Source organism: Diospyros lotus, chromosome 8 (assembly GCF_014633365.1).
Source record: "Diospyros lotus cultivar Yz01 chromosome 8, ASM1463336v1, whole genome shotgun sequence".
Lineage (NCBI taxonomy): Eukaryota > Viridiplantae > Streptophyta > Magnoliopsida > Ericales > Ebenaceae > Diospyros > Diospyros lotus.
The window spans coordinates 25,402,845-25,420,567 of record NC_068345.1 but is presented as its reverse complement, the minus strand read 5'-3'; the positions used below and the strand labels follow the sequence as shown (position 1 = coordinate 25,420,567).

Sequence of the window (17,723 nt, the reverse complement as noted above, 5' to 3'; positions counted from 1 at the left end):
CATTGGCATGCCACTTACGAATGTTGTCGATATATCGTTTCGCTGCTTTTTGTGCCCACTCTCTTCTCACTAATGCATCAATTGTAGGATCCCACTAAAAATTTTTCTGTAAAAAAAAAAAAAAGATTAAATAATTTAAACATTTCTACATTAATAGTTAAAATATATATATATATTATTAATTTGAATTTAATACCGTAAATTCATCCCAATACAAGCCCTTTGTCTCCGAAGGCACTTCTTTCCAAACATGACCTTCCTTATGAAGACGTTTCTTGAAGATTGTCGATATAATATGGGAGATATTTATTGTACGACAAAAGATGCTCCTATATACAAATAATAATAATTAGTATAAAAATTAATACATGTCATAATGTAAAAAAAAATTAAAAAAATTAAAGTTACCCATCGCCATCTTGCTCTATAACATGTAATGGTTCGGATGTAAAATGACTGGCAGTCGAATGAGATGATGGATGTACTGGTGACTCTGTAGGAAGGGTCGGTGAAGAAGCAACTGCAGGGGTAGCAACAGGAGATACTGATGGGAGGGAGGCCGGTGAAATATCCCCCGAAATATGTGGTGCTGCAGTAGATGAGGTGGAAGCAGCAGTAGACCCAGACGAGTTAGGTCTAGAACCACTGCGTCCTGCACGATATCGTCCTCTAACACCTGTCATCTATATATATATATATATATATATATTATAACGAAAATGCCGTCAAAATTTTTTCCCGCCCATTTCCACTTTCTATTTCGATATTTGATTATATTTTATTTATTTTTTTCTTACCCAAAATCAAATTTTTATAAATCATTAATTAAATATAGGTTTATGGAAAACGTGTAGTTCTTGAAACCTGTAGATGATTTTTTTCATAATTAAATAATGTTTGGAGAATGTATAAACATCTTGGTATATGAAGAGGTAAGATATAATCAATATTATTAATTTTTAAATATTAACATAAAATTTTAATTAAAATAATTTACAAAAAAATAAGATTTTTTTTAAATCGACAAAAATCTTGAGATATCAGGTAATACCGCCAAATACCGACTACCAAGTAATTTTTTTAAAAAAATAAATTTAATTTTTTATTTTATTTCCTATAAATTACCTCTCATTCTCTCTCAATAAAGCCACTATTCAAAACTCTAAAACCCTTAATTAATTTCAGAACCATGCAAAAAAAAATACAAATCTTATATATGTTTAAGTTATTACTTAATTTTGAAAAATAATTAGTTTGTAGGTTATGTTAAATTAGTTATTTAGGTAAAATTGAATTATTTTTAATAAATTATTTAAGTTATTTTGACAAAATTAATATTTGTATAGGCTATTTATATTTATCATATGTTGTCATGTTTTTTTTTGAAAATTTTATTATATTTTATATTTTAATTATTTATGTTACTAATTTATTATATGTTGTCATATTATTTATTATTTTGTATAAACTATTTATATTTATCATATGTTAAATTAGTTATTAGTTTGTGAAAAATGTGTAGTTCTTGAAATTTGTACACTGTAGATAGAATTTATGATTGTGAGGTTGCTAATTTTAAATAAATTCAATATATATGAACTTTCGTGCATCGCACAGGAGGTGAACTAGTACCTATAATGAAATAAATCAATTAACAAAATCAATATCATTAATAATTAAACATAAGTATTTAAATCATAAAATTCACCTCTAATCACTATCATATAAGTCTACATCCGTGTCATTAGATTCTAAGTCATCATCAGAATCTAATTGAAGAACTTGTTCATCCTCTGATTCAGAGTCATATTCAGAGTCTGATCGCAAAACTTGCTCATCATAGGATTCAGATTTATCTTCAGAATCAGATCTCAAAACTTTCTCATCATTCAACTCTGGAGCTTCATCAAATTCTGATTCCATAACTGGCTCATCATTAACTGCGATATCGTGTAGTTCCACGTCATCCTCTTGGTAAGGCAACACTTCACGTGGAAGGGTCGCCTCTTGATTATTAAAAGATTGTGGAACCTCTACTATGAACCTTGGTTTGACTTTTGTTACAACCAACCAATCGCTTTTGTTACGCCTCAAGCTTGGATATTCGCAAAAATATACTTGAATCGCTTGAGAAGCTAATACAAATTGCTCGTTTGTATTCCATTTCTTCTTTTCATTGACCTCGACGATCTTATAAGCATGATGAATCTTCACCCCCTCGTTCAAAGTTGGAATAAACCAATCGCCCTTGAACAATACAACTTTCTTGAATGACGATACTAAAGGATACTCGAGCTCGACAATCTCTGTTATCCGACCATAATAGTCCTTCTCGGGATCATCGTAGTTGGATCCTTTAACGCACATGCCACTATTCATAGTGCCTTTATTCGAACCATGGCTAATCGTGTGAAATTTAAATCCATTAACAAAGCAGCCAGGGTACGTTGTAACAGTGTTAAAAGGTCCTTTTGCGAGATCCCTAATGTATGAATTGGTCACATTGTTCGTAGGATCGCGAGCCTATTAAATAAGACAGATATATAAGAAATAATTATATAAGAAATTGAGTGAAATTAATATTTTAATTAATCAACTCACATAATTATTGAACCAAGAAGGGAATTCCTTATTTGTTAATTGTTCAATGATGTGGTCGCCAATGCCGAGATTACGTTGCCTTAGCTCAGCATCGTAAATTCTTGAAAAATTAAAAAGAAAAATGAAAATAACTACATTAGACTATTCAATTTAAATATAATTTAGAAATTAACAACAATTAATTAGTAAAATCTTACTGCAGATACGGCTCAACTTCTGGACAATTCATCAAAATATATCTGTGTGCAACATCATATTCTTCACCGAATAACATTCGTGACTTTTTACATCCAAATGGTCGACAAGGATGCTTGAAAATTGATAACTTCCCCTCCTGATCATCCCTTTCATTTACAACACCAGCATCGTTGCGCGGCACTCGTGTATGCCTTGTAACAACATGGTCCTCAAAGTAATGAGAACACAACAATGACGCTTCTTCCACAACGTATGAATTAGAAATAGAGCCTTCCACTCGAGCTTTATTTCTAACTGTTTTCTTCAACTTTCCAAGGTATCTATATAAAATGTATATAGTAATTAGATAAGTGAACTACAAAATAAATATGTTTCTTATAAAATAGGAAAAAAAAATTATCAATCTAATAAATAGTACCTTTCAAACGGATACATCCATCGATATTGAACTGGACCTGCTATCCTTGCTTCATAAGCCAAATGGATTGGAAGATGCTCCATAGAGTCAAAGAAACTTGGAGGGAATATGAGCTCCAACTTACACAAAGTGATGGGGATGTCGTTCTCTAATTTCATCATATGCTCACTTTTAATAGTGGTCGATGTCAAATCTTTGAAGAAAAGACTCAACTCAGTCAATGCCTCCCATACTTTTTATGGTAGTAATTCTCGAAATGCAACGGGCACCAACCTTTGCATGAACACATGACAATCGTGACTTTTCATCCCAAACAACTTAAGCTTCTTTGTGTCAACACATCTAGCCATGTTCGACACATACCCATCAGGAAATTTTAAATTTTTTACCCACGCACACAAGACAGCTTTTTCTTTCTTGTTCAGAGTAAATGTTGATTGAGTAATGCGGCGACAATATTGATTCAACTCTTCTCTCGACTTTACTGTGTCCTTAGTTTTGCCTGGTACATTCATCACTGTATTGAACACATTTTCGAACACGTTTTTCTCTATATGCATAACATCCAAGTTGTGTCGAATAAGTTGAGTTTTCCAATAAGGCAAATCCCAAAAAATGCTCTTACTCTTCCAACCACTACCATGACTGTTATCTGCATTAGTCTGTGCAGCATTGGGTTGTGTCGCATTCACTAAACCCAACTCGTCCAAGGAAGCAAGTATCTCAGGTCCAGACAGTACAGGAGGTGGTGTTTTTTTTACCAAAGTATTTTTTCGAAATCCATACCTATTCCGTCAATACGGATGATCTTGATGCAAGAATTTTCGATGGTTATCAAACCATGAAATCTTTTGACTCTTTGACAGGTAAAATGCGTCCGAGTGAATCGTGCAATAAGGACATGCCAGCTTTCCTGCCGTGCTATACCCCGAGAGCATTGAATATGCAGGAAAATCACTAATGGTCCACATCAAAGCCGCTCTCAGTTGAAAATTTTGTTTCAATGAGATATCATATGCATGCACACCAACATCCCACAAATGTTTCAACTCTGCAATAAGGGGTTGTAAGAAAACATCAAGTTTTGCCTTAGGATTCTCTGGTCCTAGCACTAGCACCGTTAAGAACATTGTTGTATCCTTCATACACATCCAGGGTGGTAAATTATACACCGTGACAATGACAGGCCAACAAGAATATTGCTTCCCAGATTAACCAAACGGCTGAAACCCATCAGTACAAAGACCAAGTCTGACATTCCTTTTCTCGGCAGCAAATTCCCTATGAGTCTGGTTAAAATGAATCCACGCAGGGGAATCCGACGGATGACGGATGACGCATGACGCCATCTTCGACCACATGATCTGCGTGCCACCTCATTTCTGCTGCTGTTGAATTGGATGCATACAATCTCAAAAGCCGGGGAGTTAAAGGAAAATAATGCATCTTCTTATAAGGAACACAAGTTTTTTGTCGTTTGCTACTGTCAGCTTGATCAACTTGCTTGTACCGATTATCATGACAAAACTTGCATACTGTTAAATCACTGTCATCACCCCAAAAAATCATACAGTTATTCCTACAACAATCAATTTTCTCAACAGGAAGGCCTAACCCTCGAACCAGTTTTTTAGTACTGTAAAAATTATCAATCACCGTATTAGGTTCAGGAAGAACCTCCTTAAGTAATTCACAAAGTTGATTAAATCCCCTCTCAGATAGATGGTGTTCTGACTTAAAGCTAAGCAATCTAGAAACAAGCGACAACTGCGAATGATTTTGACAACCAGGATATAACTCTTTTTTTGCAGCACTAAGCATGTCATAGAATGCTTGAGCTTCCGGATTTGGAGGTTCCTCCTCCATATTCGGATTGAAATCAGGCCCGGCAGCATCCATTACCATAGTCTCAAATAAATTGCTTGGCTCTGCTTCAAGCGTTGATGCTGAGTAAGACATATCGACCGAATCTACCGTAGCAATAACTTCCCCATGAAGTGTCCACTCATAATACCCTGGTACGAAACCTTTGGTGAGCAAGTGACTTGTCACGGTATCCTGGTCACGAAAAGCCGTGTTCCTACACTTTGGTTGATTACAAGGACATTTAATCTTATTCCCATCCATCCACTCTGGTTGACTCTTAGCAAAATTAACAAACTTCTCAACACCCTTGATAAATTCCGTAGAAACATAACCATCCTCCTTACGCCTGATATACATCCACTGACGATCTGATCTCATTTTTTTCCTGTACCATTAAATAATAAAAAATTACTAAATTATAATTATAATATTTTTTTATTTGAGTTATTTTAATATTATTCCACTGAACTACTCCTTATAACTCCCCCTTAAAATTTGAAGGTTAGGACCTATCCTATCCGGAAATGAATCGTGATATGACCACTAGCGGACGCATTTACTCACGATACGAAATTTTGGCAGCATCTCAGCACAGTTCTCCAGATGCACGATAAAGATTATGTGTTGATTCATACAAGTTAAACTCAATTTGAGTCAATTGCATAAATCAAAACATATTCCTATATGCAACCGGAGAACAACAAGAAATGCCACTAAATTTTCGTACCATGCATGAGTAAATTAATGCGTATTCGCTGGGCACACAACACGACACCAAATTTCCAGATTGTCCAATTGGACAATTCAGTGATGTCCTCGCTCCATCGAGGAAGTCACCAAACGGGAATCTAAGGTTAAGTTCCAACAAATTTAATTAAATACCTAAAAAATATTTAATTAATTATATTTTTTATTTAATATAATTTTTAGACAAAATTCGACAAAGTCTCCCCTATAAATGGACTACACCCTATGTAAGAAAAAAAAAACACAAAAATTTAACACTTCAATATATGCAACATCATCAATTCTCAACGCAACATCATCAATTCTCAACACATCATACACTTCATAATCATCCTATAAAATAAATAAATTCGATAAACGAGAACTAAACAAGCTTTAACTAAAGCTTAAATGTCAACAACGAAAAATAAAATAATATATTGCCTTGCCTTATCCCACCGTATGACAATAATATATTATTTTAGAAAAAATTCAATAGATTTTATGATCAGATAAACAAGGGAAAATAAAATACCCTTTATAAATGCAAGAACTTAGAATTATTTGTTAGCTAGCAAGGAACGCATTAAGAGTAATGAGTAAAAAAGACATCAAATGTTGGAAGATACATAAAGCAAAATTTTTGTGAAAAGTGGAGCATGAAATTCCCCTAAAGCTAGTTGAGGTGAGAAAGGTGGGTGTATATTCCTCCTTGTGGGGTCATTGGAGAGTACTTGTGTGTATCAATTTGCATGAGCCAACCAGCCAGCCAGCAGCCTCCACTGCTTGCCAACACTTTTATTTGTTTGTGTGTGTGTGTGTTTTTTCTTTAATTTTCTTTTTCTCTACTTGATTGGGTTTTTCTCCCATTATTAATGTTTATTTTGTTGGGTTCATACAAGATATATAGGTTCGTTGGTTTTCAGGTTTCTGTCTTCTTCAAACCCCACTGATCACTTCTTGACTTATGACCAAGTCATTCCACAAGGGAAAAAAAAAAAACATTCAATCATAATAGATCCCATTTTGGGTTCGAACACTGTTTTTTATTTTGGAATTAAGTGGCTTAATTTTGTTAGCTAGAAGGAAACTTTTAATTTTTTTTAAGAGAATTGACTTTTACAAAGGTTTCAAATATTATATAGTGGGGTGATTGGACTAAGGAAGGTGTGGAAAAGGGAAAAACCCAACTGTTTTCTAGACTCATTCTCGTGACCAAGAAAATGAAAGTAACCCCATTTACCTACGTACATACATTATTATGTGGGCACTGTCCTATGTTCCAATAACGGATTGCTTCGGTATTATTAATTTTAAGTTGAATTATTATCATTAATTTTAACTAAAATTATTATAAAATTTGTATGTACTATATCAATTTGTAACTTCAACATGTCTGAACTAAATACATGAAATATTATTTGGATACTCATTTGTGATCTACAATGCATGAAAACGCTCATCTTCGAAACATTTCATGTATTGAAACATCGAGAAACACCAAAAAATCATTTTTGGATTTGTTTGTAATTACGAAAATATTTTGAGATTATTTTATAATATTAAAAAAATATCAAAAATATATTTACTATTTGAAAACTCATTTGAGTCCACGAAGTTAGGTTATATTTCTGTCTCGAACAAAGTTATGTTTAATTATTTTTTTTAAATTTATTATTTATTTTTAATCAATAAGTTAAAGATTAGAACTTATATTTATGTTTTTTTTATTTTATTTACTCATTTCTATTTCTTGTATTTTAAAAAATATTATTTTTTCATTTTTGCATTTGTTTCATAGAAACCATTTTCATACCATCTAGCTTGTGACACTTTAATACATTATATATTAATATAATACAAATACAACACATTAATATATTGATATAAAATATATCAATATTTTATATATTTATATTAATATAATATAAATACAACACATTAATACATTGCAGAACTGTCGCAAGTGAGCATTCAAATATGATTTTCATTAAAAATATAAATAGTAAATTACATTACTAACATATATGTTGTTGTCATTATATTTTCATTAAATATAAAAATACAAGTACTTAAAATTAACGATAATAATTCTGTTGTTGTCTTTTATATCATCTGTTGTTGTCTTTTAACTAAGATTTTAAAAATGGGTTTCTAAATCCTAATGTATATTTAAATTTTATTTTTATAATAAAATATTAAAAAATAAATAAATAAATATTTATATCATATCAAAAAAAAATAAAAAATTTAACAATTTTAGCATGAACAATTCAAATATTCAATCACATTCAACAATTTCAGCCACAATTAACATATCTCAACCACAACAATTCCTAACTAAGTGAAGTAGTCAAATAACAATTAGCAAAAAACCTAAAGTCATAATTGCTAAACTCATTATAATAGGTATTAAATTAGCCAAAATAAAATAGAAATACACATTAAATAGAACATAATCAAATAAATTAACTTACCTCTAATCTTTTGATCTCTAGAGTACGAAGGGATGTCCACTGGCCACTGCCTATCTGCCAAGAACAAGAATACAATACCAAAGATTGAAACAAAAGAATTTTTTGTCACTAGCATTGAATTTGAACCCGAATAGAATACAACACCAAAGATTGAACCAAACCTCAAAAGATTGAACCAAAGTGTCCCAATGTCAATGCACAGTGGCGAGCAACCCAGTCACCCAGCGAAAGCAAGACTTAGAGAGCTAGATCAAGTAGCCGAGATGCAACCTCCCCAACTACCAACCGAGAGGCGACGAAGAGGGTGAGCAGTAAGAGGGCGAGGCAGCGGGTGAGGGCGAGATAGTGAGCAAGGGTGAGCCAGTGAGCGAGGGAGGGCTAGCCAGTGAGCGAGGGCGAGGGAAAGGGCGAGCTGCGAGAGGCGAGAGGCGAGAGCGAGGGCGAGGCAGTCGGTGAGGGCGAGCCAGTGAACGAGGGCGAGGGCGAGTTGCGAGAGGCGAGAGCGAGGGCAAGGCACCAGGTGAGGGCGAGCCAGTGAGCAAGGGCGAGGGCGAGCAGCGAGGGCGAGCCGGTGAGGTCGACCCAGTGAGCGAGGGCGAGGGCGAGGGCGAGCCGGTGAGGTCGACCCAGTGAGAGAGGGCGAGGGCGAGGGCGAGCCGGTGAGGCCGACCCTGTAATATCCCCCAAAAAAAATAATAATAATAAAAATAATAAAAGTGTAAACTAAATTTACTGAAATTAAATTTAGTTAATTAATTTAAATTATTTAAAAAAAAATTGTTATTTTTGTGTGTCTCTCGTTGAAGCTTCTTGAAGCTTCTGGTGAAAAGAAGAAAACAGAGGAGCAGAGGGTGAGAGTTGGAGAGGGAGAGCTCGGGAGAGAGTTTAAGGCCGAGAGCTCATGCGAGAGAGAGAGATCGAGACCGAGAGAGTGAGAAAGAGAGATCGAACGAGGGAGAAAGAGGGAGGTGACAGCCATGGAAGCTCCGAGTCAGCTCGGCCATGGCCGCTGAGTGAGGCAGGGCAGCAGCTCGCGAGGGGAGGCAGCCATCGATGGTGGCCTTGCAGCGACGTGGAGCGCTGGTTCGTGGTGGCGCAAAGTAGCAGCCAAGAGCTACGGCGGTGGCACGGCCGCAGCTGTTGCAGCCATGGAAGCTGGCCGAGGCGGTGGCTGGTAGCGGCTGTGCGCATGGAGGAAGATGCGGAAGAAGAAGAAGAAGAAGAAGAAGAAGAAAAGAAAGAAGAAAGGAAGAAGGAGAAGGAAAGAAGAAGAGAAGAAGAAGAAAAATGGCGCTGGAGCAGTGAGCGTGAGCGTGGGAGAAGAAAGGAAGAAGAAGGAAGAAGAAGAGAAGAAGAAGAAAGAAAGAAAAGAGAAGAAAAGAAAGGAAAGAAAAATAAATAAGGAAAAAATAAATGAATTTTGGGATTTGTCGGCATGGGAAGTGATCAGGTACGTGGGTAAAAATTTGTAGAAGCATTATATGTTTAAATTATAAATTTTACGCGATTAAAATTAATTAATTTGGGTCCCGGTTGTGTTATTTGCTAGGAAATGATTTAATTTGCATCGGGAGCTCGAGTGTGGTCGGAATCAGCTGATTTCAGGCAAGTTCCTAATTCTTTCCTCGTATTCTTTAATTCCCGGGAGAAACCCTGTGATTTCTCGTATTTTATACCCTCCCTTCGTCTGTTTCGGCTTGTTTATTAATTATGGAATTTTGAGTCATCCGATTTAAATTTAATTTATTAAGCTGGCTTCGAGGATTTTATTAACATGATTTAATTTAAAATAAATATGAGACTCGTTGAGATTTTAATTGTGGTGCGCTTACGTAGAATTTTAGACGGCTAAATTAATTATATTACATGGTAGATTTATTTAATTAAAGCTGCGATTTTATTTATTGCCAGCGAACGTTTTACTTCGCAGCGGGTGCGTAAGAAAAGCAAGGAACGACCGTGTAAAGGCAAGCTCCTAACCCTCTCCTCGTGCTTTTCAATTCCCGTGAAAGACCCCGTGATTTCTCGTATTTAGTCTTCTCCCTTACTTTGTTTTGGCACTTAGCCTTATCTATTGAATTATTATTCATTTGTTTTAATTAAATTAAATCCGAGACTTCTAGCATTTTATTTGTTGTGAGCCTATGGGGGTTTGTACCGCCCTCATTCCTTTCGGAATGATGCTGAACCAGTTTGGGGACTAGGTTCCTAGACGTGAGGGTTTATTTACGATTTTATTGGGTTTACTTACAGTTTTTCTCAGATTTATTTATGGTTCGGTTAGAGCTATCGAGCAGTGGGGCAGGGGTCGATTGTTGGTGACGTTGGGGTAGACTATGGTACGGCCTTGATGTGGATCGTCGGGTGGACACTCCTAGTCACTAACCGTTGACCGGTGCTGGGTACTGCTGACTAGCTCTGCCGGTATGTGATTTACTGCAAGATTAGTTACATTGTATTACTGTTCATGATTTGATATGCACATGGGTACGGGATGCATGTTGGGATATTCATTTATTGAGTATGCTTGGACACGGACATTCTAGCTTGGTTAGGTTGCATCCACCGCGAGCATATGCATGGCGTGTGGTTTACTATGTGGGCGGAGCATGGCCTGATGCCTGGATGTATGGGCGCCTTGTATCACGTTGATGCTCACTACGCCATTGCATTTCTATGTGCATTGCATGGATACTAGTAGTATTTAGTTCTCGGACGGGAGTACCGTTCCGAGGGAGCCTATGGCTCGGTTGTCGGGAGTACCGACGGATACAGGTGACGGGAGTACCGGCCTGGGACAGCGCGCGCAGGTTTGTGGAGACATTTGTTGCCTTTCAGGGCAGCGGCAGGTTGGTATGGGACTTGGGTGCCAAGTGTCTTATGTGGGCCCCAAGGACCGGTATGTGCTTTTATTTTGTTATGCTATTGAGCTGTTGTGTTGTAGCGTCTCATGGCTTGTGTGTACCTGGGGGTTTATTCTGGGGTGAGATTTCTGGTTTTGTGTAGCCTTCAGCCTTTTCTTTTCCTTATGCTTGCTGAGTCTCTCGACTCACCTTGCTTTCCATCATTCCAGGTAGTGGCGGCGTGGGCCATAGCAAGGGAGTCAGCTTTAACGGCAGAGTCGGTGTGGTGTACAGGCAGTCTCGTCAATCCCTATCCACTCTGATGTCTAAGTAGAATTTACCCTATTATTTTGTACTGTGCCAGGTCTTTCCTCGAGTCTCGTGTATGCCGGCACAGGAGTTTGTGTTTATCTATTTATCTTGTGACCGCTGTGTTAGCGGGATACCCATAGTGCATGCATGTCTTGAGCTTTGCTTCCGCTGTTCTTATTTTTGTGTATGCATGCCGGGGTGGTCTTTGTCTCGTGTTTCATTATTTTTCTCCTCCCGTAGGCGCTCCCGTTCGGGTAGTCCGAGTGGTTGGGGATATCCGGGCGGGGGTGCTTACAGACCCAGTGAGAGAGGGCGAGGGCGAGGGCGAGCTGCAACAGGCGAGAGCGAGGGCGAGGCAGCGGGTGAGGGCGAGCCAGTGAGCAAGGGCGAGGGCTAGGGCTAGCCACGAGAGAGAGGGAAAGAGGGTACGCAGAAGAGAGAAGAGGGAAAAAGAGAGAGAGGGGGGGCGGGGCAGGGTTTTATGGGGGGAAGGGAAAGGGGGGGAAACCAGGGTTTTACGAGGGGGAGGGAAATTAAGAGGCGGGAGTAAATTTTATTTTTTAATAATTTATATATAAATTTATATAATATTAAAATAATTAAAATAATTAGTATTATTATTTAATTAATAAAATTTATATTAATGTGAAATTATTAAATAATTTTATTAATAATTTACTATAATCATTTAAAATATCATAATAAAATTATTTAAATCATTGCATTTTAAATTAATATTAATTTAAAAAATACTTATATTATAAATCTAATAATTATAATAAATTAATTTGATATATTATAAATATTACTTTAATACAAAATTCATAAAAGATAAAAAAAATTCAAAAATTTTGTAACAATATTCTTTATATATTTTGAATGTTGACTAGGGGTATGTAAACGATCGGTTCACTTATCGAATTAATCAAAAATCAACAAATTGAATTGAGAAATTAAACTAAACTAACTTGACAGATTAAACCCAATAAATTAAATTAACTAACAATAAAAAAAATTAAATATAGACTACATAAACTAAATCGATTTAATAAACCGAACAAACACATAAGAAAATTAATTAAAATTGAATTAACCGATAAACTAAATAAGCTACAAAATCGAACAAGTTGAAAAATTGTGTGATAGGCCAAAAATGACATCATTTTATTACCATAAAAACATCATTGTCTTAAAATCCAATCGATTCAACTATTTTTAACTAAAAATATAATCGAAAACAAAAAACTAATTTTTTAAAAAACATTAATTGAATAGAAGCGAATTTAAAAAAAAATTGATAATTTTTATTAATTTGATTCAATTAATTTGATTATACCGAATTTTAATTAATTTGATTCAATAAAGTAGTAAAAACCAAAAATAAAATTAGAAATTAAAAAATAATACATTTTAAAAACTAACGACATATTGTCATACAAACAAATAGGTTATATCGAATTTTAACAAATATTGCCAAAAGAAAAGAGAGAGATATGGATTAAATCTTGTTCAACATTAATGTTTTATACATAACACTTAAACTTCAAAAATAAAAATTAATCTTCTATAGTTTTTTTATAGTATAACTATTAAGGGAGAAAACCATTATTCCATATTTTAATCTGAAAACTATTTTGGACTTAACTTCATACTTATTTATCCTGCTCATTTTAACAAGCGCTACATAAATATTTTATTATATATTTTATTTTTCATTATTTATTGTGAATGACTTAATTATACATTTAATTATTTCATTTTTATATAATTCTCCTAATTATAGAGAATAAGACATTGATAAGATAGCTCATAAACTCTTTTCTATATATGTAATCCCTCGATATTGTTTTATTTTTATTTTTATGCACATGAAATATATTAATTGATGTATTTAGAATTTAGTAATATTATAATTTTTAAATTTAATATATTTATCTAAATTTTATAAATTAATTTTTTTTATATTCATCTCATGTTTAAATGTATATTTAATTAAATATACATTAATATATTTAATTTCTTATAGATTTTAATATTTATAAATTTAAATATTTATAAATTTATTAAATAATAAATAAAAATTAAATTTAGTGACGGATTGAAAGTTCCATCTCTATTTCAGCAATGGACTCGGTCAATCCGTCACTAAATTTATTTATTTATTTTTTGTTATTTGATTCCATATTAAATTTTAATTTGTTTTTTTTAAAATTTGCGACGAAAAAAACTTTCTGTCTCTATATTTGAAAAGCAAAAAAATTACAATTAAAATTTAATTTTTTAGCGATAAAAATAGTTTTGCATCGCAAAAAGTAGTGACAGAATTTATTATTTTTTTAATTTAAACTAGTATTAATTTTTTTTATTTTAAACTTTAGGGACATAATTTATTTCCATCTCTAATATTTGCAACGGAAGATAAATTTTGTTGCTAAAATTAACGATAGAAAATAAATTCTATCTCTATCTAAAATGTATTTTTTATTTTTTTTATTATTAAAACTATTATTAAAATAAATTCCCGCCTCTTGAATTTATTTATTTTAATATTTTAATTATATAAAAAATAATATAACTTATAAAAATAATATTAATAATTATTTAATTGATAAAAATAATATATTTTAAATAAAATTTTATTATTAAATCATTTTTTAAAATCTTACTGTAATTATCTAAAATGTGATGATAAAATAATTTAAATTATCGTATTTTAAATTAATATTTATTTAAAAATTAATTTAAAAAATTAATTAGATATATTGAATTATTTATTAATTAATTTTTTTTATAAATAAAAATTATATCAAACGAAATGTACATAATATCTATAAATTTTTAGGGTAATTTTCGAGTTTCATAAAAAAATTTAAAAAGTAAAAATTCAAAACATTCACCGAACTTAGAATTCTTAATTATAGAATAGAACAATACTAATAACAGAACCCATCTGATCAACATAGTAGATTTTAGATTATTGAATTTCATCTATAACTCAGAGACAAAATTAGAAAGGACAAATAATAAATAGATATATTTATTTTTTTCTTGATCAACATTAATGTTTTACACATAACACTTATATTAGATAGTGACATATGATATTGTTATTAAGTATAAGATACAATGTCGTCCATATATTGGCCCCGTTTGTTGCAACTTAATTAAATAAATTATAGTTTATAATTTCTTAGATTATAGCTTTTAAAACTTAAAATAAGTTGTGAACTTGTTTGTTACAACTTTTCAGAAAGATGTAGAAGCTGTAGAAGATGAGGTACCTTAGCTTTGAAAAAGCCAGCTTCTACCATTTCTAAAAGGTAGTAGAAGCTATAAGTTATAATTCTATAAGGTAAAACAAACAATACATTATCATTTTTTTGAAGCTAGAAGTTAAAAATTATATCTTTTAAGGTACAACAAACATGCCCAATATGTTTGGTTTTTAAACTTTTTAGCTTAGCAAAAAATTCTCATATTTATAAAGAGAAAGAGATTGACAAGATAACTCCTGGACTCCTTTCCATATAATGTAATTTCTCAAAAATTTTTTATTTTTATGATTTCTAAAATTTAAAATATTTTTTTTAATAATATTATGATTTTTAAACTTTTTATTTATTTTTCAATTATAGTGTTTGTTTATATTTTGTACACAGTTAATAAATATTATAAATAATTAATTATTATACATTTAATTGATATAGTTAGAATTTACCAATATTATGATTTTAAATATTAATATATTTATTTAAATTTTATAAATTAATTTTTTAATATTCATCTCATGATTAAATGTATATTTAATTTTTTATAAAATTTAAATATTTATATATTTAAATATTCATTCCAAATTTAAATATTTATAAATTAATTAAATAAAACAAATAAAAATTAAAAATTAATGGTAGCGATGGATTTGGATAATCCGTCGCGGATTTAGAGACGGATTTGAATAATCCGTCTCTAATTTTATTTTTCTTAATTTGTTAACTTAAAATAATTTTTTATTTTAAATATAGCGACAGAAGGATATTTTCGTCGCTATATTTTAATAATAAAAAAATTAAATTTAAAATTTTATTTTAATTATTTAAACTAATATTAAAATTAATTTTTTATTTTAAAATGTTGCGACGGAATTTTTTTTCCCTCGCTTTATGAAAATTTAATTTTTATTTTTTTATTATCATTAAAATACAACGACCGAAATAAATTTCCGTCGCTAAAATTAGCGACGGAAGTATATTTCCGTCGGTAAAATTTAATAATAAAAAAATTAAATTTTAAATTTTATTTTAATTATTTAAACTAATATGAAAATTAATTTTTTATTTTAAAATTTTGCAACGGAATTTTTTTTCCGTCGCTACATAAAAATTTATTTTTTATTTTTTTATTATCATTAAAATATAACGACGGAAATAGATTTCCGTCGCCAAAATTAGCGACGGAAGTATATTTCCGTCGCAAAAAAAATAAAAAAATTATTTTTTTGCGACCGGAAAAAGTCCGTCGCTAAAATCCGTTTCTAAATAAATTAAAAAAAAAAATTCACAATCCATCGTAATTCCATCGCTGTTCCGTCGCAAAATAGCGATGGAAATTTCCGTTGCTGAAAATCCGTCGCTAAATCCATAATTTCTTGTAGTGTATATATATGTTCTCTGAAGAGAATTAAATATATTGAAAAGTAGAAACTGGCTTCATAGAATCCAGTGTAACGGCTATATTTTTTGAAATCTGATAAGAAATACTCGAGTATAAATTTGCATTACTCGACTAAGTTTGATCCTTATTTGATTGTATATATTATGCAATCGATTATATTTTACGCTTACTTGGGTATGTGAATACTGTTAAGCTCAAGCGTCAGTAAATATGATTTTGATGATAACAAAAATATTTTTATGATATAAAAGTATTTTTTATTTATGCAAAATATAAATTTATTTTGAATCAAAAGTGGGTACAAAGAGTAAATTTATTTTGAATTAAAGGTGATTGTCTTTAAACATGTTTTCTTGTTTTGATCATTTATGTTTCAAAAGTTTATATTTAAATTTTCATATCTTGATAAATGCATTTCTTACTATGTATAAAGTAAATTTATTTTGAATTAAAAGAGAATTATTTTTAGACATATTTTCTCTTACTCATGTAAAAAGTAAATTTATTTTGAATTAAATAAAAATTATTTTTAGACATGTTTTTTTTATTTTAATCATTTATGTCTCAAAAGCTTATATTTGAATTTTCAAATTTTAAATTAAAAGAGAATTATTTTTATACATATATATTTTCTCTTACTGGTGCAAAAAGTATATTTATTTTGAATTAAAAGATAATTATTTTTAGACATATTTTCTTATTTTAATCATTTATGTCTCAAAAACTTATATTTAAATTTTCAAATCTTGATTTCTCATGCAAAAATTAAATTTATTTTGAATTAAAGGTGAGACATGTTTTCTTATTGTTTGAGAAAGCTTAAATATTTTTTAAATTTCAAATTTCATATTAACATTTTCTTTAATAACTAGTGTGTTTGGAAGATATATATATATATATATAGGATAAGTATGGAGGATAAAAGTTGAGAACAAACTTGATAAAGCATTCAAATAAGAGTGAGAATGTTCGAAGTGCTGAAAGTGTGCTGACTGATAGAATTCTCAGCCATTAGTAATTTGTTTGTAATTGTCTCTTGTTGTAAATTTGTTATTTTTCTCACTTGTTGTATGAAGGGATTATTTTACTCACTTGTTGTGTAAGGGGATTATATTTGCTGGTAGTATGTTAGTGATTCTTGTTTAGGCAAGATATTGTATATTAGTTTTAGTTCCAATTAAAAGTTAGTGTTGATTCTCTTTAATAGAACCCCAAACTAAGTTTTGAAAGTCTGAAGGTAAGTTTTAAGAGAGAGGATTAGGCTTTTTAGAGCCAAACCTCTATAAATTTCTCTTATTGCTTGTAGTTGTGTGATTTTATTGTTAATGTGATTTTATTGTTATTAATCCTACTATAATCACCACATATTAAAATTACAAATTTAAAAGTTTTTAAAAGAGTTAAAAATTATTAATTAATTTTTAAAAACTCAATTCACCCATCTCTTGGATATTTTTCTGGGCAACAAATACCATTACTAAATTATTTTTTAAACCATAAAAGGATGCATTATCTACTCGATTACACAACTAAGTTTAATTGATTAATTATGATCTTTATTTGAGTACACAAATAATTACTCGATTAAATACTACGTCCGGAGACTTAACT

At 31.5% G+C, this 17,723-nt stretch overlaps 2 protein-coding genes across 2 annotated transcripts; both read right to left on the bottom strand.

Annotated features, from left to right (window-relative positions):
• Window positions 1–1,710: 1,710 nt before the first annotated feature.
• Window positions 1,711–4,347, bottom strand: LOC127808583 (uncharacterized). The gene is made up of 6 exons (XM_052347156.1): window positions 4,058–4,347; window positions 3,491–4,003; window positions 3,218–3,385; window positions 2,799–3,119; window positions 2,602–2,701; window positions 1,711–2,523 (listed from the first exon to the last, which is right to left on the bottom strand). Exons 1-6 carry the CDS (start codon window positions 4,345–4,347, stop codon window positions 1,711–1,713), a joined length of 2,205 nt encoding a protein of 734 aa, XP_052203116.1.
• Window positions 4,348–4,510: 163 nt separating this feature from the next.
• LOC127808582 (uncharacterized) lies at window positions 4,511–5,440 on the bottom strand. Its single transcript, XM_052347154.1, has one exon. It carries the CDS (start codon window positions 5,438–5,440, stop codon window positions 4,511–4,513), a length of 930 nt encoding a protein of 309 aa, XP_052203114.1.
• Between the last annotated feature and the right edge of the window lie 12,283 nt (window positions 5,441–17,723).